At 50.2% G+C, this 24,999-nt stretch overlaps 1 protein-coding gene and 1 long non-coding RNA gene across 4 annotated transcripts in view; one reads left to right on the top strand and one right to left on the bottom strand.

Annotated features, from left to right (window-relative positions):
• The window catches only part of Liprin-beta (liprin-beta 1), an 85,189-nt gene extending 65,469 nt beyond the window's left edge, over nucleotides 1-19,720 (bottom strand). The window contains exons 1-3 of one of the 3 annotated variants that reach the window (XM_077661005.1): nucleotides 19,579-19,720; nucleotides 18,587-18,658; nucleotides 13,984-14,180 (exon numbers count right to left, since the gene is read on the bottom strand). In XM_077661005.1, the coding sequence (XP_077517131.1) occupies nucleotides 13,984-14,180; nucleotides 18,587-18,656 (267 nt within the window). In that variant the 5' untranslated portion in view covers nucleotides 18,657-18,658; nucleotides 19,579-19,720. Of the gene's footprint in view, nucleotides 1-1,696; nucleotides 3,072-13,983; nucleotides 14,181-18,586; nucleotides 18,659-19,578 lie in introns of those variants that run through there. The other 2 variants (XM_077661003.1, XM_077661004.1) reach the window with 2 other exon arrangements.
• On the top strand, nucleotides 3,266-24,315 carry LOC144127976 (uncharacterized). Its single transcript, XR_013313645.1, has 2 exons — nucleotides 3,266-3,414; nucleotides 24,113-24,315. It is a non-coding gene; the product is annotated as an uncharacterized LOC144127976 (long non-coding RNA).
• Nucleotides 24,316-24,999: the final 684 nt, after the last annotated feature.

Below are 24,999 nucleotides of genomic sequence, written 5' to 3'. Positions count from 1 at the left end.
GGTAGTCTTCCCGATGGCTAATCTATCAGTCGAGTGTAGTTTCTTGTTTAGACTGATTCTTCCTTTGGTGCCTATTTAAGTGGCGAGAGCTCCCAGTTACAATACACTATGCCAAGAGCAATGCTGCTCGCCCTGAGGAAAGCCGCGTGTACAACTATCACCATTAGAGATTAATTGCAGCGCATTTCACAGACAGCTCTCCGTTATGCTGCCACTTGCCCATTGTACCTGACAAGGAAAGCATGCAAGTGACACATGCTACTACTACTTGACTGTGGGGCTTCTTATTATAAGCTACCAAACACTACCCGGCACTTTGACAAGCTCTAATTTCACCTTGCATGTTGCCCTCATGCACTCTTTTTGCAGTGAACTTTGTTAGCCCATTTATTACACTATGCACTTCATTTCATATGTAACATCATTACTCACCGAGGCACCTTAGTGCGCATTTAATGGCTGCATTTTATCTTCTCACCTTTTATTTGTTTTATTTTACTTTTTCTGCACCCCTCTCCTTCCACCTTTATCTCTCAATTCCTTTCCCCGCGCAAAGTAGCATGCTAAACGCTGGCTAAATTCTGTTTTTTTCATTAAAGAGCTTGTATCTCTCTCCCTGCCTAAGCAAATGAATGACAGTAACTGATGTAGTGCACCCCATCTCTCGTGCATATATGGGGCGGGCCCAAAGCGTACCAGATAGCTGCAGGTGGCACAATACTGAGAGTCCTCCCTTTTCACTCAGACCCAGCTGGGTTGCATTTGCTTTGGGCAGCAGGTGAACACAGCAGTATTTGTTAAGGACATACTACAGCACCAACGGTGACATTTTTTTACCCAAGGAAGTACTAGCTCATGCTGCTGCCACATTAGCAAAGCTTGAAATAATACAGACTGCACAGAAGAGCTGTGTAGTCACTCAAGACCAGTGCTAACCACATCACAACAAGACGCAGAGGAACCTGGTTCCCAGTGTGCACAGTATGAAGTGCAACACTTGAAGTATTGTGCACTGTAGCCACCCGCCGCGGTGGCTCAGTGGTTAGGGCGCTCGACTACTGATCCGGAGTTCCCGGGTTCGAACCCGACCGCGGCGGCTGCGTTTTTATGGAGGAAAAACGCTAAGGCGCCCGTGTGCTGTGCAATGTCAGTGCACGTTAAAGATCCCCAGGTGATCGAAATTATTCCGGAGCCCTCCACCCTCCACTACGACACCTCCTTCTTCCTTTCTTCTTTCACTCCCTCCCTTATCCCTTCCCTTGCAGCCCAGTTCAGGTGTCCAACGATATATGAGACAGATACTGTGCCATTTCGTTTCACCAAAAACCAATTATTATTATTATTGCATTGTACCCACAATGAGCTCAATAGTGCTGCTTTCTGTTGCAGATACTATGAGAGTAGAACATTACTGCCATGCTCCATGTAGAATCCCATCCACACAACACTGCATGCACTGTGTTATCGCACCCTTCCAGACACAACTCGCACTACTGTGGCCCGGATGATCGTCAGATCCACGGAATTGACACTGATTGAGGCAAGAGTATAGCTCTTCTAAAGTCATGCCCAGTGAGCAAGATCAGGTGTGTGGCTTTAAACTGTGTACCTTAAACAGAACACACAGATTTTAAACGTGGTCCAGCCACTGTGCACAGGCCGACCAGCGCAGACGGGAGGCCGCGTACGCACGCACCTTGCAGCGGCCACCCGGCAGCCACGAACGGCAGGGCGACGTGCGGGCCGCCGGCTGCTGCTCGGCACAACAGCAGCGGCCGCAGTGCGGCGGAAGCGCCCAGTTCGCACTGGCGGCGTTTCCGCCGCAACAGCAGCTGCGCCTGCGCTGCTGTTGGTGGTGTGGCCAGGGCGGCGCGCAGCCCACGCCGCAAGTTGGCGGTGGCGGCGAGCAGCAGCGCGGCGTCGGCGAGGACGCCGCGGCGGCCGCAGCTATCCAGGGCTGCGCGGCCGCCGCCATCACGGCCAACAGGTGCGGGTCGCACGCTCCGCCGTCCAGGCTGCGACGCTCCTCCACCCACGGCTGCGACTGTCGCGCGTGCGGAGACCGCTCGTGGTCCGAAGCGCGCGCGGGGCGCCGCCGCCGCGGTGGCCTGTTCCTCCAGTCGGAGCCGCCCCAGTCCGGAGGAGGGCCCTCGCCGGGGGGCACCGCCGACCGCTGCGGCTGGTGCAGCGGCGTCGGGGTGCTCGTGCCCCCGTCGTCGTCGTCGTCATCGTCGGCGCGGTCGTCGAGGTGGTCCAGGCGGCGGCGCGCCTGCGAGCGCTGCAGCGACGCCGACCAGGGCGTCGAGTAGCCGGACGTGCTGGGCGACGAGTTGGCCGGGTCCTCGCTCATGTCGGCGCCGCCGCCTTCGGGCCCGGCCCACGCCCGCCGGCTCAGGCTAGACTGCAGCCGCGGCCCGTAGTACATCGTGGGCCATTGCCGCGCCTCTGCTGCAAGCGGCCGAGAGAAATCCTCCGCCGGGGCCCAGCTGCCCTCCCGAAGGCCCTGGCGTCGAAACGTATCGTCGCTGCAGAGATCACTTCGTGGCGCGCAGGCTTCGGCCGTCGCGCACCACGGTGCACCGTATACGTTCACCGGTGGTCGGAATGCGCAGTGCTATGGTCGAACGAGCGCCATCGCAAAGAGGTGCGGTCGACGTTCCTCGGCGCATCCACGCAGTTCAAGGATTTCGCCGGCAGTCGCAGGCGGGTGGCCCGTCTTCTTCCGCGTCATCGGTCCACAGGCGCGCCGTGGGCACACGTGCCGGGGCTCCCGTCGCAGAAACTCGCGCGCCTTCGCTCACCGCCGCTGGCAGGGCCACGTCACGACGGCCGCATGACGGTATCCAGCTTGCCCCGCACGGTGGGGCGCTCGGAAGATGGGCCGCGCGGTGCTTGGGTCGGGAGCTCGCGGAGCACGGACAAAAAATACCCCGGGGACGTCACGGAGCCGCGCGAGGGGCGGCCAGGCGCCTTCGAGTCGATATCGGTCGCTTCGTCGGTTTGTGCGCGTTTTCGAAAGTGGCGTGGCGGGCGCGGCGAAGAGCTCGCCGCACGCGCAGCTTCGGCTCGGTCGCGCGCACGAGGGGGTTTCCCCGCAGTTCGCGGCGACTTGCGGAAGCGGCGCTAAGTTTAGAACCCGGGGTCCGCGCTCCTCAAATAGAGACGGGATCCGTACCGGCTCTTCGCTGCAACCCCCCCAACCCCGGACGGCGGCCACGTGGGTGTGTATCGCTCCGGCCCGTCGACGACGATCGCCGGTGTCCACGGCTCGACCGCGGGGCCTGCCAAGACGGTGAGCCCCGAGACCTCGTCGGAAACGTGCCAGTCTCCCCGACGGGAAGAGCGACGCGGGCGGAGGACCAAGCGCCTTCTGCAGAAGCCCCTCCTCCCTTCTGAAACGGCGCTCCTTAAAAGGTACCGTTATTTCAGGTCGGACGGGGGGCCCCTCCGGCCGCTATTCGATTACCACGCTCCACTGCGGGGCGCGATTCCTCCTTCAGCAGACAACTGTCCGCGCCAATGCCAGAGTGGCCTCGTAGAGAGAGATGCGTCTGGCTCTTAATTAAGCAATTAGATCGGCTCAAAATGACTCCAGCAGCGCCGACGCCGTCCAAGGACGCATTTAACGGTTTCAACGACCACGACGCTGGGAATCCGCAACAAAATCTAGGTCAAAAAAAGCTCCGCGAAACAGGCACGACGGTCGCGCAGCCAATTTTTACAGCCCCGCTGCAGAACTTCGATATGCTCGTCGAAGTCTGACAGGTACCTCCACCCGCTGATGTAGGCTGTGCAGCAATTTTTATGACCGCGCACGTTCCAGTGCTTCCGTGTTGGGAACTTGTATTTCCGCGCACTTCCCGAGTGGAAACGGGAAGTGTACTGGCGACGAAGCAGAAAGCGCTCCAGTCAACAGAATACGGAGCACGGTTTGTGTGCGGTTCCTGTTTTGCATGCACAGCGTGCACACCTTGCGTCCACCGACGAAGGTAATTCTCGCCTGAGCACAACTCGGCACGAGTCATAACAATGCCAACTTCGCACGGCGTTCAGACAATAACTTCCGGAGGCGAGCTCCGCGGCGCCCGCACGTCGTTCGTATGCCACCTGACCAGCCGCCGCATTCTTACGCTCACTTTGGGAGGTCCATGGGCCTCTCAAAAGATGTGGCCGTTCGTTGCTGGCACACAGCGGCAGCGTGAGCGCCTCGCAACCGTTTGTCGTGCCCGTGTGATGTACTACGGAAAAAGAAAGAACTTTCCGACAGGACAGCGAGTGCAACAACCGGGAGATGACAAAACTGATGATGGCTAGCCACGTGTTCGTGCTGTTTGTTACACCAACCGATGTACGTGCAGAGAGCACTACCGTTGCCTTACATCGGCAGCCTTTCGCCACGTTCCAGGTACGCAAAAGTGGAGGCCACTGTGGCTCGTGTGAATGCACCCTCCATGAAAGGGCCAAACACGAATGTGAACAAGGGACGCGTAAACTCCGCCTTAAGGATGTGACGCGATAGCGTCATATACGTGGAATTGGTCATTCTCAACTTGAATTCAATTGTTTTATTTCCATACAATGCACGGAGGAGGAGAAAAAAAGGTGCACGGGAGAAGCAACAGCGCAGGAGCGATGCACGCACCATCTAAGCGGTGATACGGCAATGTCTGGTTTGTTTGTTTTCCCCTTTTCACTACAAGGCAAATTTTTCAATAGGTCCCAGGAAGGGGAGTCCCCACACCACTTCTTCCGCAATGGTGCAGCGGTTAAGGATCCACCACTGCCCTACGGCAGGCGTTGCCACCGGTGGGGCGACCCGAGCTGCTCTCCGCGAGCAACCTCTCGCAATCAATCGTTAACAGCCACCAGCTGCCACGTTGGTGAGTTTGCTCACATTCCGGTGGGCCGGTTATGACGACGGCACAGGGTCACGTGGCATCGGCGACCCATTAAGGTTGCTTGTCCGGCGGGTGGCCGCCCATTTTTCCCTCACATAGCCGACGCCGAATTTCCAGTCATGTAAGAACTAGCCCGCACCTCCACACTGCCATTATTTACACTGGCCACAGAAATATCGCGACTTCCTACATCGTGCGCGGCGCAAAAAAAAGAAGAAAAACTGGCACGCATTTACACTCTCTGCTACGCAATGCGGTAATGTAAAACTATGCGAACGCTGTCGCCGTGTCCTCTGCTGACGGCTAGAACCAGAGTCCTCGCTCAGACCTAAGACCCACACAGACTTTGAGGCAAGCTGATCTGCCACAAAGACGGCAACGGGCGCGCATGCACGTGGCTGGCGGTAGTAGCGTGACGACACGTGACCGGGTGTTCACGATCTACGCTATATGAATCCGCCAGGGAGGGCTCCGCTAGCTCTGTGCAACAGCTTGCGCTGTAAAACAAAACCATATGCTCTCCAATGACGACGCCGACCACCTAGGGCTGGTGACGTCACGGGCGGCGTACTGAGAGTGCTGCCACTGGTCTTGAGCAGGGCTGTCGGTGTAATGACAAGAACCAGCAAAACTGCAGCCCGTCCCGCAATATGGGCAAAATTGCAAACCATATCAAACGAGTGGAGACGACGCATCCAGTGTCATGAACCACATCCAACAGACTATCAGGCAGGCGATGGGCATCTTTTCTTCTTACTTTCTGAAAAACGAACAAAAAGCTCAGAATTCGAATGTACTCGTACACTTCGTGGCAGTTGCCACTGAGTTTCCTTTCTCACTATTGACGGGTTTCACCTCTACCAGACCACTGCGTGGCAGGTGCAACACCCCTGCTATGCTTATCAGTCGCTACGGGAGATGATGCGCAGCTGTGCACCTGCTCGCCACGTTTCCAGCGCTGCACCCAACTTAATTCTGTCTGCAGGACGAGCAGCATCGTCATGGCGAAGAGGTTTTTGATTCGCAGGGTGGCCGACTTCCAGATTTCCGTAACCCGTGTATTCTTCGACAGCCACACACCGCGCTATCAACGCCAGCAGCGCTGTACACCCGAGCGAATGTTGGCACTGATGGACTTCTTTTTTTTCCTCACTCTCCCCCTCGCTTAGCGTAGTCGCAAGGCACGTTTTTCCTCCAGAAACGCGGTCGTGCCGAGAAGCTGCAGGTCCTGTATCACAACGCATCTACTACACTCACGGCTGTCCGGCCGGGCCTCAGAGCAACGGGAGGCGGCCACCACCAAGGCGGCGACAAACACGCGGCGTTCTCCGGGCACCGCAGGCGGCGGCCGACCACTGGCCGCGGCGGCGGGGCCAACCGGCGGGGCCTGAGTGGCGCGGCCGACGCCTCGACGCCCCAGTGCCACGGGTTACGGAAGGCGTCCTCCAGGGCGGAGAGCTGGCAGCGCGTGCCGGCAGAGATGCCGCTCACGGTGCTGCCGCCGTCGCTGCTGTCGCCGCCGTCGTCGGCCGACGTCGACGCGGCCGAGCTGCGCCTGCTGCTGGCGGCGGAACGGTGCGGGGACGCCTCGAAGCGCCGGAGGCTCGGCCGGGGAGACGGACTCCGCGGGGGCCGGTGGGCCACGAACTTGGGCGTCGGGTCGGGGAGGATCATGCCGGTCTCGGCAGTGGCAGTCACTGCATTCTTGCTGCACGTACGTTGCAGTTGGACGGCTGAACTTGGCGCATCAAGAAGGAACCACGAAGAGCGTGGAAGCCGTCCGCGCTCGGGTGCCGCCTATCCAGAGCGGAAGCCAGCTCGACCATCCACTCCGTCAATCAGCGCAGAGGCATCGCTTTCGGCGCGTCCGAGGGGGCGACGGGTGGCGGTGAAACCCAAGGTGAGCACGCCCTGGCCCGCGGTCAAACTGCGGACGGAGGGGGCAAGGCCGAGGTTGCGCGGCAGTCCGGAAGCGCCTGCCGCCCCGCAGCCATCGTCGCGCCGATGCGTCTGCGTGCCACCGTCGCGGGGCAGCCCACTCGGCCAAGGACAACAGCGCCCATGTGTCTCCTTAATGAGCGTCCATCAGGGGCCGCAGAAAACGGGGTCACCGTCGCTCTTCCCTCCCCGACCTTGGCGCATCCGCCGCTCGAGGGCGTCACGCGTCGCTCTCGGCGCCATTGAGTGAAACGACTTGATCCCGGTCGGACGCAGTACGCGTCAACGCTTGGCAGCTAATTTATTTGATACGTACATCGCCTTGGTGTACACGAAATGCAGCAGGAGAATAAGGGAGCACGGCATGCACTGATTTCCACTATTGGGATTTAATTAAAGCACGGGAAAGGGCATTTCGGTCGAGCCTTAAAACCCGCGACAGCCCGCAACTATATTGCGGCGAACGGCGCAACGTCCCTTTTGGGTTCGACGAACTACACCTGGCAGAGATGCGCGCACCTAGGCGCAGCCAAAACATCCGGACTCGGGCAACGCGCCAGTCGGGTGACACGTTGAAGCCGAGAGAGCCAGGCTTAATTCGCTCTCCTCAGCGCGTGCCTTCACTGCAGCTGGCATCGCTTAGCAAAGCCACACCCGGAAAAGCAGTTGCAGCTGGCACGGTCCCTCTCGATCTTGGCGACACCTGGCTTTGCACGTTACGTCGCAAAACGCTTTTTCGCCGGCAGGTAGGCAACGGTGGCGCCAGTGCGACGGCCACCAGCGAGGCAGGCGGAAAAAAAGAAAAAAGCGGGAAAGGCGGTTGCCGAGGCGCCGTTTCTTGCGCGTTCTCGCACCTCGCGTTTGCGCCCTCAGAATTACGGTGCCGAGTTCAGCAGGGGCCGAAGCTCCCGCCGCAAGTGCGAAGCAAGGTACGCCGACGTGAACGTTGGGGTGCCAACTTCACGGACGAGTGTCTCCGACATTCTCCGGTGGCGTGGCCGAACCTCCGGCCGGGGAAACGGGGTGCCTTTGTACCAGCCATGAAACTACATCACAAATGACACCAAAGACCGTTCGTGCTCTCCCTATAGGTGCAGCCAATCTCTTTGTCAACACATTCTTTTATGACACAAACGACAGGCAAGACCACTAGGGAAGACCCCAGCATTTTAGTGCTGTGTCATGCAGACTGACGGGCGTCCACCACTATCCATTCACCTGCACGCTACACCTACACTTACTGTACTGCTCATTCCCAAATGTGAACAAACTGTAGTCAGGTACAGCTCAAGAACGCAGAGGTTTTTCCCCGTCGAGGGGCCACCTTCCAGCCAATGGCGTCGGCCGATTATGACCCTGCTAGTGAGTGCAGGGAGCGGCGCCGCAATGATGAGAGGGGTCTATGGACTACCATAGAGAGAAGGGATTACACCCTTTCATCTACCACTCCCTGCTTTGTCACACCAGCAGGGTCATGAGAATCGGCCGACGCCATTGGCCGGGAGGTGGTCTTTTGAAGGGGAAAGGCCACCACTATTGCATTACAGTCGAAACTCGCTATATATCGAACACGGATATCATGAATTATTGGCTACATAGAACTATTTCTAAACATTGTATAAAAACACAAGTTTTACTTTATATATCCGAAAGGCGTATGCCATAAAATTGGTATACTGAACTCCTCAGCTCCAAGCGGTGCCTGCGAGGATGGCAGGCGGCAAGGCTTCGCCGCACTACACACGTGACTGACGGTGGTGTGGCAAGCGTTCGCACCTTTACATCGCACTGGTGAGCTGGAAACGTAACGGCGGGACTGGTATCTTGTACCTGCCAAAGGCCACAGAAAAGGGTAGGTAGCCAGGCGGTGAGCACGCATTCGCGCCTATCGTCGACAGCACCCGGGAAGCAGTGGTGCGGGCGGTTGTAGCCCTGCAGTAACCGCCCTGCGTCGGTTGATCACGGCTAGGTTATGAAGAAAATAGCTTTCGTTCTGGCGCACTACTTTCCACGTGACGCGGATGCAATGCGGGAAAGCCACCCGGCAGCTGCTTGCTCGCGGTGCTGCGAAAAAAAGCCAACCTAACCGGCGTTTTCCGCTCGGTTTTTCGCAACTGCCGGAATTGCCGCAAGCGCCTACGGAACGGCTCTCGTTCCTCGCTACTCCCTAGTGACGGCCACCTGAGTTGCCGTCTTTTCGCTGGCTAAACGGAGCTGCTCTCGCGTGCGTTTCCGAGCAAAATTTATATCGCGAATTTCAGCTATTTTATGATCTGTCTGCTGCTATAACGAAGTTAGACTGCAGCTTCACTCTCTGGTCTGTCTGCATTTCTAAGAAGTACGGTGTCATCCTTTAACATCGACAGATTTTCTTTTTTTTAAGTTGCTTATCGCACAGGTGCTGTTAAAATCATCTCCACAGTAAATGCCAGTGAAGCAAAATCTCGAATTTAATAGGCAGATGTCAGCGAGTTCCACACGACACTGCAAAAATCCAATTACGAGAAAACAAAAGACTTGCAAAGCGGGAGAAAATACTCTTTGGATTTGGACTGTTTTGTTTAAGTGGGCAACCGTGCTCAGAATCCGAAGAGCAGAGCATGTCTAATGATTTACATGTGGCTTAAAGCTAAGCCCACAGTATGGATAAACTCCTGACTTGAAAACAACATCAAAACACTCTACTGCCCTGATATAGACAAACTAATTGTACAAAAGTGGTCCTTTCGTTGGCATAAAAGAAATGGCTAGCAAATGTTTTACTGCAGCTTAATACTAGTGTTACGGATGCACCGTTAATTCATGGCATCAATATTGTTCTGCAACCCGTCACAACGACGAACACGAGGATCCACTGAATGGAATAGCTTCAGGTAATCTGTTAACTGAAGTATATTTTGAACATTTCAAATAGTTTAAAACCTTGTTCACAAATAATAATGATCGTAAGTTTGACCCTTTAAACATGTGACAACCAAAAGCATACTAACTTCAAGATAAGCATCCACCATAAGTGACAACATTCAAACAGTTGTTCAGATGAGCCATTCACAAGTGATATCAAAAGGGTAGGTGTGTGCTTCATTGTGAGAACGGATGATGCAGAGCTTTCAAGTGATGAGTTCCTGACGTTAACAGCTTCAACTTCTGTAAAGACGACATCGCACGATGATCGCAGACTTACCAGTGGGCACAGCGAGATTTGCCCACTTGTAATTTCATGTGTGCAGTTCTTTTCTGGTCTTGTAACTGATGTGCTAAAGCAGAATTTAGACGTTTTAGTAACATGGCTATAGGCTGCATCCTATTCGTGAGTTGTTTATGTTTTCTGTTTATAAACTGCCATTGCCTAGTCACTGTATCTGCCCCTCCCGCTTGAGCTAGCACACTGGCCTGCAGTATGAACGCACTGAGACTGGGGAGCGCTAGATTCAAGACAAAGGGACAACACCAGATAGGAACACCACGAGACACAAGCGCAAACTTTCAACTAAGTTTATTTTTGACATGGTGCATATTTATACGCATCTAATCATGGGACACACACACACATAAAAGCGTTAAAACCAGCTGAAATAGCTAAGCAATCGTAAACCATGCGAGGTACAAACTATCCTCGTAAGTCATGAATTTCACAAATTGCCAGCTAAAAACATTTTTTCTTTTTTTGTTAAAACTACAATAATAATAATTGGTTTTTGGTGGAAAGGAAATGGCGCAGTATCTGTCTCATATATCGTTGGACACCTGAACCGCGCCGTAAGGGAAGGGATAAACTACAAACGAGTCGTTTAATGAACCTGTCATCGTCCTTTACTGAAGCCATGCAAAATGCTTCCCACAATCCCCTTGTGGTCTTGTCCTTCAATTTAATAAGAACCGTCGTCCTATCCAGAAGAGGTTCGCACTTGTGCACAGCACAGTGTGCTACGAGGTTGCCAGGGGCACTGACCAGAGAGTTGTAATTGTGCTCCCGCAACCGCTCATTTAACCACCTTCCTGTCTGGCCGACATAGGCCCTGCTGCAAGACAGTGATATTTTATACATGACGCCTTCAACGCATGCCACAAGCATGTTCTTGTGCCTCACGCCACAAGACCATGCGTCGTGCTCTTCTTCTTGGCCGGAATTGACTTTTGCACACATGCTTTTGAGTTTCTTAGCTATCTCGGCTGGTTTTAACGCTTTTATGTGTGCATGCCCCATGATTAGATGCGTATAAATGCGGAAGTAAAACCTCGTTGATACATTTTCTTATTTGCGGGGGGGGGGGACCATATTATCCGGGAAAACGTACGATCCAAACCGCCCGATTTTGAGAAATGTAACTGTTGCCTGAGGTAAACAGACATTTATTGACAATTTCACTTCATAAAAATGCCGAATGGCATTTCCTAGAACAAGAACTAAACAGATCCTATTCCAGAGCTCGCTGAATTCAGTCCGCGTTCGCGCTGTCGTTAGCGCGGAAGGAAATTCGCAACGCATCCGGCCCGTCGACGGCAGTGACAAAAGTAACCAAAATCTCTTCCTTGTCATTTTCGGATGTTTCGCCCCTTTGCAGCCAAGTACAGGGGGAAAGCCACCGCGGCGGCTGATAGTCGCAGTGTTTCGGCTTTTTAAGCTGCGTTTCCCAGACCCGGGCCGTTCGTATTTAAGCGCATCGCTGTAGTTCGTAGACGCTTCGCCTCCTTTTCCTTATGCAACGCGAAGAAACCTCAGCGTTTTTCCTCTTCATATCGCGTTCCCGCAGAAACGACCATCGCGAATTCTAGCGCGCCGTTTTTAATTTTTTTTTCCTTGGAGGTGACGACAATGCTTCGCCTCGTTGCATCTAGGCACTGCAGGGAAGCCACCACGGCGGGTGACTGCCGCAAAAAACATGCCGCGTGCCCTCTCGTTCGGCCCACTTGTGCGCTTGCACGTGCGCGGTTGGTCAATAAGCGTATTATACGACCACAATTAGTCGAAATTTTAAACGTAGTAGCCGAGAAATCGTGTTTGCCGGGAACGTATAAACCGGGAAAAATATAGTGTAACCCTACGGGACATTTCCAAGTCCGCTGTTTTGATCGTACGAACCGGGAAATCGTATGAACCGGGAACATATCAACGATGTTTTACTGTAAATATAATAAATATATAAGAGGTGTGGGAATAGTCCACACACGTGAAGCTTGCCAACTAGCCACAACCATCTTGCAAACAAGGTTCAAGAAGTCAACAAGGTTTTGCAGGGTGAACTCGTAAAAATCCGTGTTGTTCATTGTTCAGTTCACTCCTGAAGAAAAAAAAACAGCAAACAGTTTTGCCAAACACGTTCAGATGCTTTGGACAGAGATGAAAACAGCAAAACTGGTCTATAGTTGCACACACCGGTCAGGCATCCTTTTTTATGCACACATACAGCCAATGATATTGTTGCGGGAAAGAATATATTTACAGTTATTTACAGAAGCGAAGGGAACAGCTGCGAGCGGCAATGAGAACACAGCCAGGACTTCATTGTCGTCTTCGTCTCCGTCCACTCGTTCAATCTCTCAATGTCGTCTACCCGCTTCAATATCTTCTCACACAAAGATAAGCAAAAAATACGGATCATCACAGGTATAAGAAAACTGGCACTTTGGTATTTTATTATAAACACCTGCATTTTGTCCACACCTGAACACCTTTTAGATGGCACTGTGTAAATAGCTGCCACTAATCTTCTGGGGCTAATGCTCACGATATGGAGGAAAGGGCCGTTTACTTCCAGTAGGGTGAAAACATTCTGTGAAAACGCAAATGGAGCAGATTTACAGGCGGAAGTCAAGTATTTATTAAATGCATTCTGGACATCCCAAGAGTAGCAGACTTCTTAGGACCCCTCAAACAAGGCTATTCCTTCTTTCGGGCCCTTTCAGCCTAGTCCCGCATGAGAGCACTTCCATAGGTCAGCAGATCACCTCAGACCCTCTTCCACAGAAAGAAAATAGGCACTCTGGCAATGAAAATAAGGCCGTTTTACCTCTGAATAATGGACGCTGTGTTTTTTCTACCAACATGTCAATGCAATGAAACGAAACCATCTGTGGCAACATAGCTACACATGCAGAGTAGTGAGTTAAAAATTCTGCCTCCACATAAATTAGAACATGTGCAAATGAGAAATACAGAACAGCATGTAATGGCACCTAGCAACTGCACACACAAGCAGAGTGATACAGGCTGTAAACTGAGGCCACCTTAATATAAAAATCAGACATACCTTCTTTCGCTACTGCCTGACCCTAAACTTCACACATGACTTTGCGTCTCAGTCCTGGTGTAAATGAACCCAACCCAACCCAACTTGAACCCAGTGCTCAAGTTCACCTGCTCAATCTTTTTTATTCTGACAACATTTTGCCGTGTAAAATGCTTCAGTCTTTCAAGACAACAACACTGGTGATGTTGCACACATGTCAGCTATTCATTCCCCATCTTCCCTTTTGTATGTGTAAGCATTCACTTCTTTTTCCACTCATTCTGAAGTACCTAAGATGCAGCATTAAGATGCACATTTGCCACACATTTGTGTGACGCCTCCAGTGTAGTTACTCGCACCCTCTTCAAAGCCCTTGCATCTCACATGTGCTGGCCCACGTCACCTGTCAGTTCAGCAATCACCACACTGACCCAACTCCAGCCTAAGCCAACCAGTTTAGCCCCATGCCCCAAACACTGGACACATACCAATACTATAAGGCTTCTACCTCTCTCTAACATTCTTGCTGTATGCTCAAATCTTGACACCAGTTATTCTGATGCCTTGCAGACACAAACGGTACACACATCCATGCTTGGAATCTTCTAAGGCCTGGCACTAAAGCCACCTCAGCAGTGCAGATCCATTTCAACTACTTCTCATGCGTGGCAGTCATCACAAAAAGGAAGCACAGAGCTCACGGAGGACTCAGGATGAAAGCTGAAGCCAATTCACCCCTGACAAAGAAAGCCTCTGGCCCACTGCGGTACCTCCCAATGAGAAAAAAAAAGCTGAACCAAGGAACACTCGCTCTCACTCGCAATCCCTGTCCAGTCAGAGACGTCCACAAAGGGCACAACATGCACATGGCTCCTCAAGCCAGTGAACCAAAGTGGGAATACAACGGCTAAACTTACCGTGCCATTTGGTGCCGACCTGACGACTTGGTCGAGCCAGGAATGGACAAACTTGGCTGTGGCAGGATCCAAGCAGTGCATACTACCGTCACCGGCTGAGCGGCTCCATTCGACCGCATGCCGCAGCTCTGCCAGGAGGCGGTCAACGCCGCTGCGGCCATTGCAGTTCTCGTCCTCGGCACAGTCTAGCGTTGCACCTGGAGGCAACAAATATGGGTGGGGCAACACCACCAAACTTTAAAAGTAAGGCACAAGATGGTGTGAACGCTCAAGGGCAAAAAAATGACCCCTCTGCCCCCTCTGTGTACAGGAGACATGCAAAACATTACAAAGGCAGGGCAATAACAACTTGGCATCAACTAAAGGATCCTTAGTTTTCTTGCAGCTCTGTACACATATTCTACTCAGTATGACTGTCTATCACTGTCAAAAAGATGCTGCATCATTTTTGCTCATCCAGCTGACAAAGTATGTTCAACGATATCCCCCCGAATTCTTTGCATATGATGCCAGAGCAAGTGTCTGCAGCATGCATGAGATATACATAGCCTTTAACCCGATTCCATCAAGCAACCAATGGCTACATATATAAGTGCCGGATTTCAAGCAATGCCAAATTTCAGGCTAAAAGTATAAGCACCCTTCCAACTTCAAACCATTATCCTAGCTTTGTATGCTTGACTTCTTTTGTTTCTTCTTCTTTTCCCTTCATTTCACTTCTTGTGTATTCCTTAGTTTTACTTTACTTATTTCTCATGATGTTAACTGAGAGTGCCGCATGCTCTGACGTGTCCCATGTTGCCGGGCGCTGCCCCACAACCCCTCTTTTGGCTTCAGCAGGCTCGTATATGTGCCCTGGCATTCCACGAATAAAGAATTTACTACTTAAAAAAAGAGAGCTAAACGCTGATTCCACATCTCAGCAGGCAGCCTGGCTGCATTTTGCACCTCACAAAACCTATGAAAGCCCATAACCCGAGCTGTTGTATTCGAAACAGTGATAAGTTCTTCGCGTTCTAGAATTTCTCGTGCAACGGGATGTTTTTCGCGGCAAAAATAATTGTGAACCTGCATCCAATGAAAATTTCCAAAAATAATTGTGCATAATTGTGTATCTCTAGCCATATTCCATAAGCTGTGCATTTTCCATTGTTCATTTGGCCCTCTGTCATTGGTCATTCAGGTATACGTGTGGCTTTCAACAGTCTGTGGGAAGCGGCCCAGCTATTGGATGGCTAGCGACCAGACCTGACCACTGGCCGCCATTGGCTGCATATCGCAGCAAATGGTGAGGTCCGGTCGCCAACCACCCAATGGCCAGGTCGCTTCCTACAGGCGCTTGAAAGCCGCGGGTACATGTGCGCAACCAATGACAGAGGGCCAAATGGACAATGGAAAATGAACAGCTTATAGAATACGGCCCGTGGTCATGAAGCCATGGCATTTCAAAAATCAAGCAAATTAAAAATAAAGTATGGACACTTTTCTTCAAACATACATGAAGTGACACAGTATGAATGCTAAAACTGCCAGTTTAACAAAACTAGTATTAAGTAGCGTTGCCTTTCCATTTGCTTACCGGTAGTGACACACTCCTTTCTAAAAGAGCTGCCAAACACTCGGTTTTTGTTATACTGAGTGATACCGCAATGTTAAATTTTATAATGATGAGCCATTAAGGTGCAATAAAAATCGCTGCACCACAAGGTTAATATATGCAATAAAATTTCAATAAAATAGTTTGCATTGAAGAAGGCGCTCTTTGCAGAGCTTCATAACAGCTTCATCAAATGAATTACTCGACATGCGACTTCAAGTGAAAAAGTATCTAAGCCCATGAAGTATTCTGGATCACATGCTTTAGAATTGATATCAAAGGCAAATGAAAAACAGATTACCAACGTGCCTCGCAGTAATGACGATGGCAATGATGTGAGTGTTCGAGTGTTGGTCTATGGACTTTAAAATTCCAGATCTAAACGTAACCAATTGTTAAAAAACAAAAATAAAATATGTTGATAGCTTTTATGTTATTTTTGGACTCTAAATTTGACCACTTGATTGCACCATGATGATGATGGCAGCCTGCCTTTGTGAAATGGGTAATCGTACTTCATGTGTCCTGGCCTAAAAATTAAAAAGGAAATAAAGAAACTACAAAGGAAAGGACACAAAAAAAAAAACGGATATCTCGTGCTTACTTGTGCTTGTACGAGCGCGTCATCTGGCGCCTCTTGATGTTTGTGGCCTTTCCGGCGTTTCAATTTGCACACTTTTTGAAAGTAGCTATGCTCAAAAGCACCTGGGAAGAGCTGATCCGGAGCCACGACCCGGATCAGCAAAGACTCATCATCCGTCAGGCGGGGGCAGCTTACTACAAGACTTTCTCCGCGGTGTCCGGTGCTGAGAGCCGGCTGGGAGGCACCCCCTCCTAATTGCTGCGCCCAGACCGTGACGCCCCATGATGACAGGAATAAAGTTCGTTCATTCAGGCACCACTAAGGTTTTGTCCTCAGTACTGTCTTCTAAAAAATAACCAGCAACAACTGGTTGTTCAATGCCATAAAATTATATTTGAGTGGGTACGTAAGCAACAAGCCTATCATCAGGCTGCGAACAGCTTTCAAATGAAATTTTTCAGGAACACTGTACAAACACCAGCTTTCAGCAAGCTCATGGTACTACTCATACTACAAGGACTGCTCTAAACTAGGGTCACATGAGGACACCAAGCACTCAACATCGGTACTAAAGCAAAGGTAACTATTACACGCTTCATAAGGAATTAATTCCTTCCCGTGATCTACAATATTCCGAGGCAGTTTTACCGATTCCACCTTTGCTTGAGGTCACCGTTCCAACACCAGACCACTCTTTCCTCACCCTCAACAAGAATCCCTCATTCACTGTCTCCACTCCAACAGATCAACGGCACTATGTTGGTCACTGGTGCCCCAATAGAAGCTCTTACGAACTTTCCCACTGCCTACCCCACAGAGCAGCAGCCACAGCATGAGACAGCAGAAGGCAGTTAATGCTACTGCTGAAGCACTGGCATGAACACACGTTCACTCTGCTTATCCCTCCACGTAGAATATTCACACTGCCACTTTTGTCATCAAGAGTTCCAAGCACCATTTGCAATGAAATATGTAATATTAATAATATTTTTCTCAAAACCCCTGCAGCAGATACACAAGGCATATTAATATTACCAAATGGGTGATTTCATTACATGACGAAGCTTTCATTTCAGCAGCTACAGAGGGAAACTGTGACTTGCCCTTGAACAAGGAAATCCACAAAAATTAGGTCTCCTTTTTCCGCACATTTGATTAAGGGATAAAGAAAGAACTGCAAGCTGAAAAACTAATGTCTTTTTTTTTAACCTCTTGTTCCAAAAACCAGCACAGACTGGTACCATCTTCCCACCTCCATAATGTCCATTACCAGACCTGATGCCTTCAAGTCTGCTGTATCTGATCGTTAATCAACCCAGTACACATGTACACTTTGTCTTTCACCCCCCACTCCTCTCTCTAGACAACTGGCCATGAAAGAAAATAAATAAATAAATGAAAGGGCTTAGCTATGAAGCCAGCAATAGGAACACAGATAGCATCCACCGGTGATTGCAATTTATGAGATGCTGCCTCGCATCAGCACATCTGCTAGTGTTCTGTGCCCAAAAGGATGCCCCGACTACCGGTCACAGACAGTTCAAATGCAGTTTACATAGGAACTGCTAATCACAACTGATATTAATGACCACTGAGGTCAACACCCATTCAGCTCAACAACAAAAAAACACTGTTACATGAAACCAGTTAGCACAAGTGTTTCAGCTGTCACTGACTTGGCCCTCGTCCATGAAATGCCCTCAAAACTAATCACCACTGAGGTCAACACCCACTCAGCTCAACAGCAAGGAAACACTGTTGCATTTATAACAAGTGTTTCAACTGGCACTGACGTGACCCTAGTGCATGAAATTCCGTCGAAATTATTGACCACTGAGGTCCACACCCACTGAGATCAACAACAAAGAAACGCTGTTGCATAAAGTCAGTTGAAAAGAAGTGTTAAAACTGTCATTGGCTTGACCCCAGTACATGGAAAGCCATTGAAAAGATGTAACTCGACAATGTGTATCTTGCCAAGTAGTGCCGTTGTTGTTTGTACAGCACTAAACCAAGCATCCACTGAACATTATGGCATGCTAGCAAAAGGAATGAAAAATCCAAGACCCCTCAAAATTTGCCGAACCTATCCATGTAACAATGGCACACTGCAATATACGTCAATGCAAATGACACAACTGGAGCTTTTCAGTGGTCACTGGCACCGATGACAACTGATGAAAGTGCCCATGTGAGGCTGATGTTGACTGAAAGATATATTTGCTGGAGCAGTCCATTCTGACGCTGGAAGGTGGCTCTTTCCCCAATGCAGTTCGGGTGACAGCATTCGCCGCTGTTCCTAACCAGTCTGCATTGACACTCCTCTGGACGTCCTAGGAACGTTCAGGATGTCTGCAGGACATCCAAGGGAGGTTAACTGCCCATTGGATAGACTGTGGCAGGGCGGTCTCAGCAACACTCACCCGAGATGATGCCGTCCATCTGCTGCAGGGCTGCCGCCAACACTTGGCTGGCGTCGCACTCCCGGTCCATACCTGCGAAGGGCCGCGCGTGTGGGCGTGACAAACACAGGGTGGTCCCCGTTCGACCGACGCAGCGGGGCGCACGACCGGCAGCGCATTGTGCGAAGAAACGAAGGGCATGCAGCAGTTGTGACAGTGCATCGGGTCAGGCGCGGACTGTGAAGGGCGGCCGCCGCATCAGCAGCGTTCTCGAGTGATCGGTGCCTCGACGAGCACCGGCATCTGAGGTGCCCCAACAGGAGAACATTCCTGTTTACTGTGCCCTGATCCGCAGATCGCGTTCCTTCGCGAGGTGCCATGACGATCCGCTGCTTGCACAAGGTGTTCCGATTTATTTGACACGCTCCGTATCAGTGCGGCACATGCCACGAGAATTACCACGCCAGTTCGCTTTCATATGCTCTCTTTGGCAAAAAGTGACCGAGGGGAAACGCAGCCAGAGGCTGGTGTACGTGACAGCCAAGCAACACGGAAACAGTGCGGGCTGCGCCCACATTTCAGGCCGTACTGAAATACGTCCGATCTGATCAAGCGTTTTTCCTAGAGTGAGCTCGAGAGCGAAAGGAAACAGGGGACGGGTCACCTCTTACGTGATTTAAGCGCAACGACCTCCATATTTTGAGCGGATACGAGCGATAAGCTGCGCAACTCATATCGCCGCCACTCCCGACCACTGCGTTCGTCACTGGATCGGACCAATCAGCAATGCATGAGCACCTGTCCAATCGGTGACAACCAAAACTCACACAGGCCACGGAATCCGCCAAGGAAATGCACGAACGCCAAAACAAACAAAGCAAGCCTTGATAAGACTGGCAAAATACACACAACGTTATCCACCACTTGTCAGCGCTACAACGAAATCGCAGGCTCCCCCTGTCCTAGGTTCTCAACGCGAAGAAAAGCACAGCGTATGTTTTAGGCCAGCTTACCAGTCAATGCCTTCGAGTTTCCAAGAGGCAAGCTGCGCGACGATTGCAATAAACAAAAACCCAACGTCAAGAACTCGTTGATGAGTCGTCTGCCACAAAATCAGCCATTTGTAACGCGCCCTGAAATTTATGCGCTGCCTGCGCCCCCGCGCGTGCAACAGTAGAACAACAGATACATTGTGACGAAACCAAAACTGCGGCTTAACTGCGGTGCAAACAAAGCAAACAAAACGCGAAATGATCATTCGCAGTGTTTAAATTTTGCATTTCAATAAAATTTAGAAGAGTACGAAAACAGCATAGTATTGTTAAAAATTTTCACGCACTCAGGAGGGCGGAGATGCTAACCATCTATTTTGACTTGTCGCGAGCGGAGGCAATGGCAAATGGAGAAGCAAGGCCAAGACGCAACATACGTTCATTCTGTGCATTCAATGCCGTTCATACGCCTACATAGGACAACATGCAAAGTTTTCGGCGCATTCAGTTCATGCTAGCCGGTTTCGTCTCCAAACATCGGGGTCTCAACGCCTCCATTCAGTTTGTCAAGCAAGACTCACCTGAACATCGCCTAAAGTGCTGAAACATGAAAGGACTCCTGAATTTATAAAAAACAAGTCAGCTAAGAAAAAGACGCGATTCAGATTCATATAGGCATTGCACCCCGCGGCACCCCACTCATAAGTGCGGCGGTCGCTCAATGGTCACTTTCAAGCGCACGCGCATCCTTCGCTGTCTGGTACGTCAACGTTGAAACTGCAGAGCACAGCAAGACCGCACGGCAACCGCGAACAGGGGATCGTCCCGAGGAAAACAAAAATAGGATCGCGTCCAAGGGAGCTTCGCGGGCGACATGTGTTGCACACTTGAGAAGACACGCCGGATGGAAGGGTTCGCTAGCACACGTGCCTGTCGCGCTGACGTGCCTGGAAACGCGCCGGGACTACTCGGCGTTGCTTGATTCCGTGTGCTCTGTGCGGTAGCGGAGAGTTGATCCTCGCGCAGTATTTACTCTGGCACTTCAGTCGACAGCTAAAAAATAACGCGGCACTCACCTACACCGGGCGCGCGCTAGGGCCCTTGCACCGGGTACCGCAGCTCACCTCCGGTTCTCTCATGCGTAAATATAGAGCGCGGCTGACCACAACGCGTCCATTCTGATCCCGACTGTCTGTATGTGTGTCATTGTGGTCGCCGCCGACGTTCTTTCTTTAATTATATATACTCACCGGAAAGGCAGTTCCCTTTTCAGTGCATCATTATGCGTACTTAATTTGCTGACTGTCATCACGTGTCGCTACGTGATATAATATATATCTGTAAAAATAGAGACTGTCGCATTGTAAATCTTCGAGATACGTACGAAAGACATTTCTGGCTACCTGACCTTGCAACTTCTTTCTGGGGAAATAATACATATGGCTCCACTTAGACAGTGATGCGCATTTTGTGGGTGAATGACTTGTGGCGGGCTCAGTGAATTTTTAGTGGCAGTATCTGAGCTGTGCGTACGCGTGCGTGCGTGTAGTTTATGGGTGTTACTTTTAAAGCATTGCGGATTGCCCTGAGGTAGCGGTTGTCATATTCTTTGCTGCAGCAGGTCCATATGCATTTGTCCACTAGTGGACAAATGCATATGGATTGCAATTCAGTATACATATATCAAGCCCACCAAAATACTTAGATAAATTGAAGCAATATCGTGGATCATTACAGAGGCCAAATTGAATTCTTGTTCTCGCTGAAAGTTATGAGCTGAAGCCAACAGATACCAAACAGCTTTATCCACCCTGGTAGTCTGGATATGCATGCGGTGTGTATTTCGGTATTTCTTAAAAACTCATTCACTGCAATAACGATACTTTCTGCATCGCTTTCGCATTAAAACTTTTGCATGCTTTCCAATTTTTCAAAGTTTTGCGTTGCTTGTATGACTTCAACGAAGTAAGTGTATGTGATATGCAGCTATAACATTTGAAAAAATGTTCAGTGTTACAGGGCAACTCCGGCATTCTTTCTGTCCCCACAGATTTTACTGAAACTTTCACAATATATAGTTCTCTGGAGTCTCATGAGCGTTTGTGCGAAATTTCGCAGCCGGTTGGCGTTTTGTTGCGGCGCAAATGAATTTTAAAATTTTCCATTTCGTGGCATCAGTCAGAGCGATTTCTACGGCGGACAACCTTGAATGCGTGACGTCACAGTTTTCACACTCGTCGACATTCGCTCTGCGTTGCTGAAGGATCAAATTTCGAGCTTGCCCTTGGTCGCTGAAGCCAAATGATCCAAGCTGCCACTCTAATCGCCAGTTCAGCCAATCAACGCGCAGGGAAGAATTTTCAAAAATAGGCTCTTTGGGGTAAAAATATGGTTTTTGAGGCACAGTAGCTGGCAGACACCGGAAAGCAGGTGAATTGTCTTAAGTAGTAAGCTGGTTAACTAATTTCTGATAACTAACTTGTTAACTGTCACAGCTAGGCAACTGGTTTTTTACAGCCGGTCGCTAGTAATAGCCATGCCAGTTTTTCGAATTTCGAAAATGCGATTATTATCGGCGCTGTGGCTTTACAAAATTTCGCTACATCGTGCCAAAATACATGCGCTTTCGAAAAGCACAAAGGCAAAACAACCTTTCCAGTGCACGTAACAAGTCGGAAAGGACATATTTTGTCGAGCCACATCGTCAACTAAGGGTAATCGCGTTTTATAAATTCTAAAAACTGATATGGCTATTACTGATGACTGGCTACAAATTTGTAATTCCAACTAGGTGCCTAACTCCAACAGTTGAAAAAGTAAATTATTAAAAATTAGTTAACTAGCTTACTACTCAAAAAGATTCACCGGTTTTCTGGTGCCCGCCAACACTGGCATTATTATGCTGAAAAAGACATATTTAATTGTAGCCCAAAAAGCCTATTTTTGAGAAATGCTTAAAGTGTTCCATGAAACACGTGGCATATACACACGATAGGCTTTGTGACAGTATCCGTGACGTCATTTTAGGCTGTTGATCATGATGCCATTGTTCGATCAAAGCACATATCTTCTTGCTTTTTGTTGTTTTAAACGACTTCTAACCCCTAACAAGTGAGAGCTATCCACCCTGCACAACGCGCAGGCCCTGAGGACCAGAAGTAGGGCCGACGTACAGCTTCAATCGATGCAATCCTGTGTCGTGTTGTTTGGTTTGGTTTATGGGGGTTTAACGCCCCAAAGCGACTCAGACTATGCGGGGCGCCCTAGTGAAGGGCTCCGGAAATATCGAAATCCACAGTACACTGGCCTCTAGAATTTCGCCTCCATCGAAATTCGACCGCCGCGGGCTGGATCGTGTGCTGTGTTTAATGGCACACAAGTAGCTAAGGCTATCATGCCCCAAGCTCGACAATGGAATCCTGAAATATTGACTCCAGCCACAGGGTTCATGCTCAGTTTGTTTAGTAAACATTTGCAACATCAAAATTCTTCAACTCGGTATTTAAGAAAAAGCTTTTTTTTCTGGGGGGGGGGGGGGGGGGGGACGAGAGAGGGAGTGTGACATGAATATATACGTCAACTCAATATATGTTCAGAATACCCCCGGAATCCCAGTTGCCCTAGTCCGGGTTTTTTTTATCGGCACGCATTTGAGTGAAACTTTCCCTGTGGGTTCTCCTCAGTCATCTGATCCTTTGTGTCGAATTTCGCAGTTGGGCGACGTTTCGTTTCGAAGCAAATGAATTTTCAAATTCACTTTTTCACCGTATTCTATAGGGGTACGACAAAAATCCCCCCCCCCCCCCCCACCCCACACACACACACACACAGAGAGAAAGCTCCTGCCATATCCCTCAGCTGAAAGCAGGAAAAAGATTATGAGAAATGACAACAAAAATGTACAAGCGAGTATCGCAGACTAGATCCTCGAGGTCGCCCGCCCCATGGAGGCCACCTGGGGCAACAATGGCATAATTAACTGGCCTAATTACTACAACAAAAGGCTTAAACAAGCTTATTCCTCCTCCTCCCCATTTCTCTGCGCTTACTGTACGAAAAGATTTCGAGCTTGTTCTTGGCCATTTCAGAGAAATAGTGAATAATGTTATCATCTGCAGTCGCAAGTTTAGCTGTTTGACACTCGTACAAGCAATTTCGTGATAGCATCCGTGACCTCATATGATGGTCAAAATCAGGTTTTAGGTTTGTCAGTTTAAGTTTTGGTTTCGAGTGTCTTGCCGTTTTATTATTCTCTTGCTCAGTGTTTAGAACATCCTTTAATCGCAAATGGGATAAGAGGGGCCAAGCAGTATAATGATTTCGTTAACTCAGAATGTTCGAAAATTCTCCAGAGTTGCCCTTTAAGGCAGCTGCCACACTAGAGCTAGGGATCTGGTACAGTGTGTCCACGTGCCTTTTGTTTCGCTTTGCCTGCTGCAGTTTTGTAATATTAGGTGGCAAGTGCAAATCAATTTGTACTTTAGTGCATCTTCTAGCTGTGTTTGACTTTCTCTCATCACAGTTGGTTTCTTTTTCTTCCCCGCCCGCTGCACAGGTTTTGTCTCCTGAGCTCCCAGCCTCGTGCCATATGGTGTGGTTGTTGAGCACCGTCGGAATGAACACACAAGCGCACCTACTGAAGAATGAAGAATGGCACTGCTCCGTTCACGAACTGTGACTGCCTGAGATTTGTTGCTGTTTATTTTTTATTTACTGCACGATGTATTATGTGCTCTGCAATGAAATTTTCGATAAGCACCCGGATTGCAGTGAGTTCAAGAAATGCTCTTACGAGATTAGAGGATAAACCTATAAATGGTCGGTGAACTAACTGCCAGAAGTCACCTTCAAAATCTCCTCACGGGAGTTGAAACACTCCCTTAGCACCCGATAGCAACTACTTGAAGGGAAAACTTCGAGATTACTGCGGCAACCCGCACTGCAGTAATGCGAAAGCATTGACGCCTCCTCGGCACTCGTCGCCTCTCTTTGATTCTCTTCGCCCTTCTTTGCCCCTCTTTACATGTGGTCTGGACGTTGAAGCTGCACTATGCGACGGCACAGACGGCTTAAACCTGATGCCACAATTGTGTGGGTGTGTGGCATCAGTTAAGCACCACGGCATCGGCGCGCGAACACAGCATCTGCATGCGGCAACGGCGAGAAAGCGAGAAGCGACGTGTTGAAGCGTAAGGGGCCGTATACTAAATTCAAGTTGGTTTTTTTTGGTGCGCCGTCGCTCCGTGCCTCTCACGTGATCGTGACGTCACTTCAGCAAACCGCTAATGGCGTAGGAGCGACGCGTCGAAGCGGATGGGGCCATATACATAGCATGTCGGTCAGTGTTCGCTTGAGGTGTTCAGTCTAAGACACCTGCAGTCTGGGGATGATGGGCTATGGTCAGCTTGTGCTGGGTGGAGCAGGAGCGGATAATAATTGTCA

The sequence above is a fragment of the Amblyomma americanum genome, chromosome 4 (genome assembly GCF_052857255.1).
Source record: "Amblyomma americanum isolate KBUSLIRL-KWMA chromosome 4, ASM5285725v1, whole genome shotgun sequence".
NCBI lineage: Eukaryota > Metazoa > Arthropoda > Arachnida > Ixodida > Ixodidae > Amblyomma > Amblyomma americanum.
The sequence above is the reverse complement of the archived record's forward strand: the minus strand, read 5'-3'. Positions and strand labels throughout refer to the sequence as shown.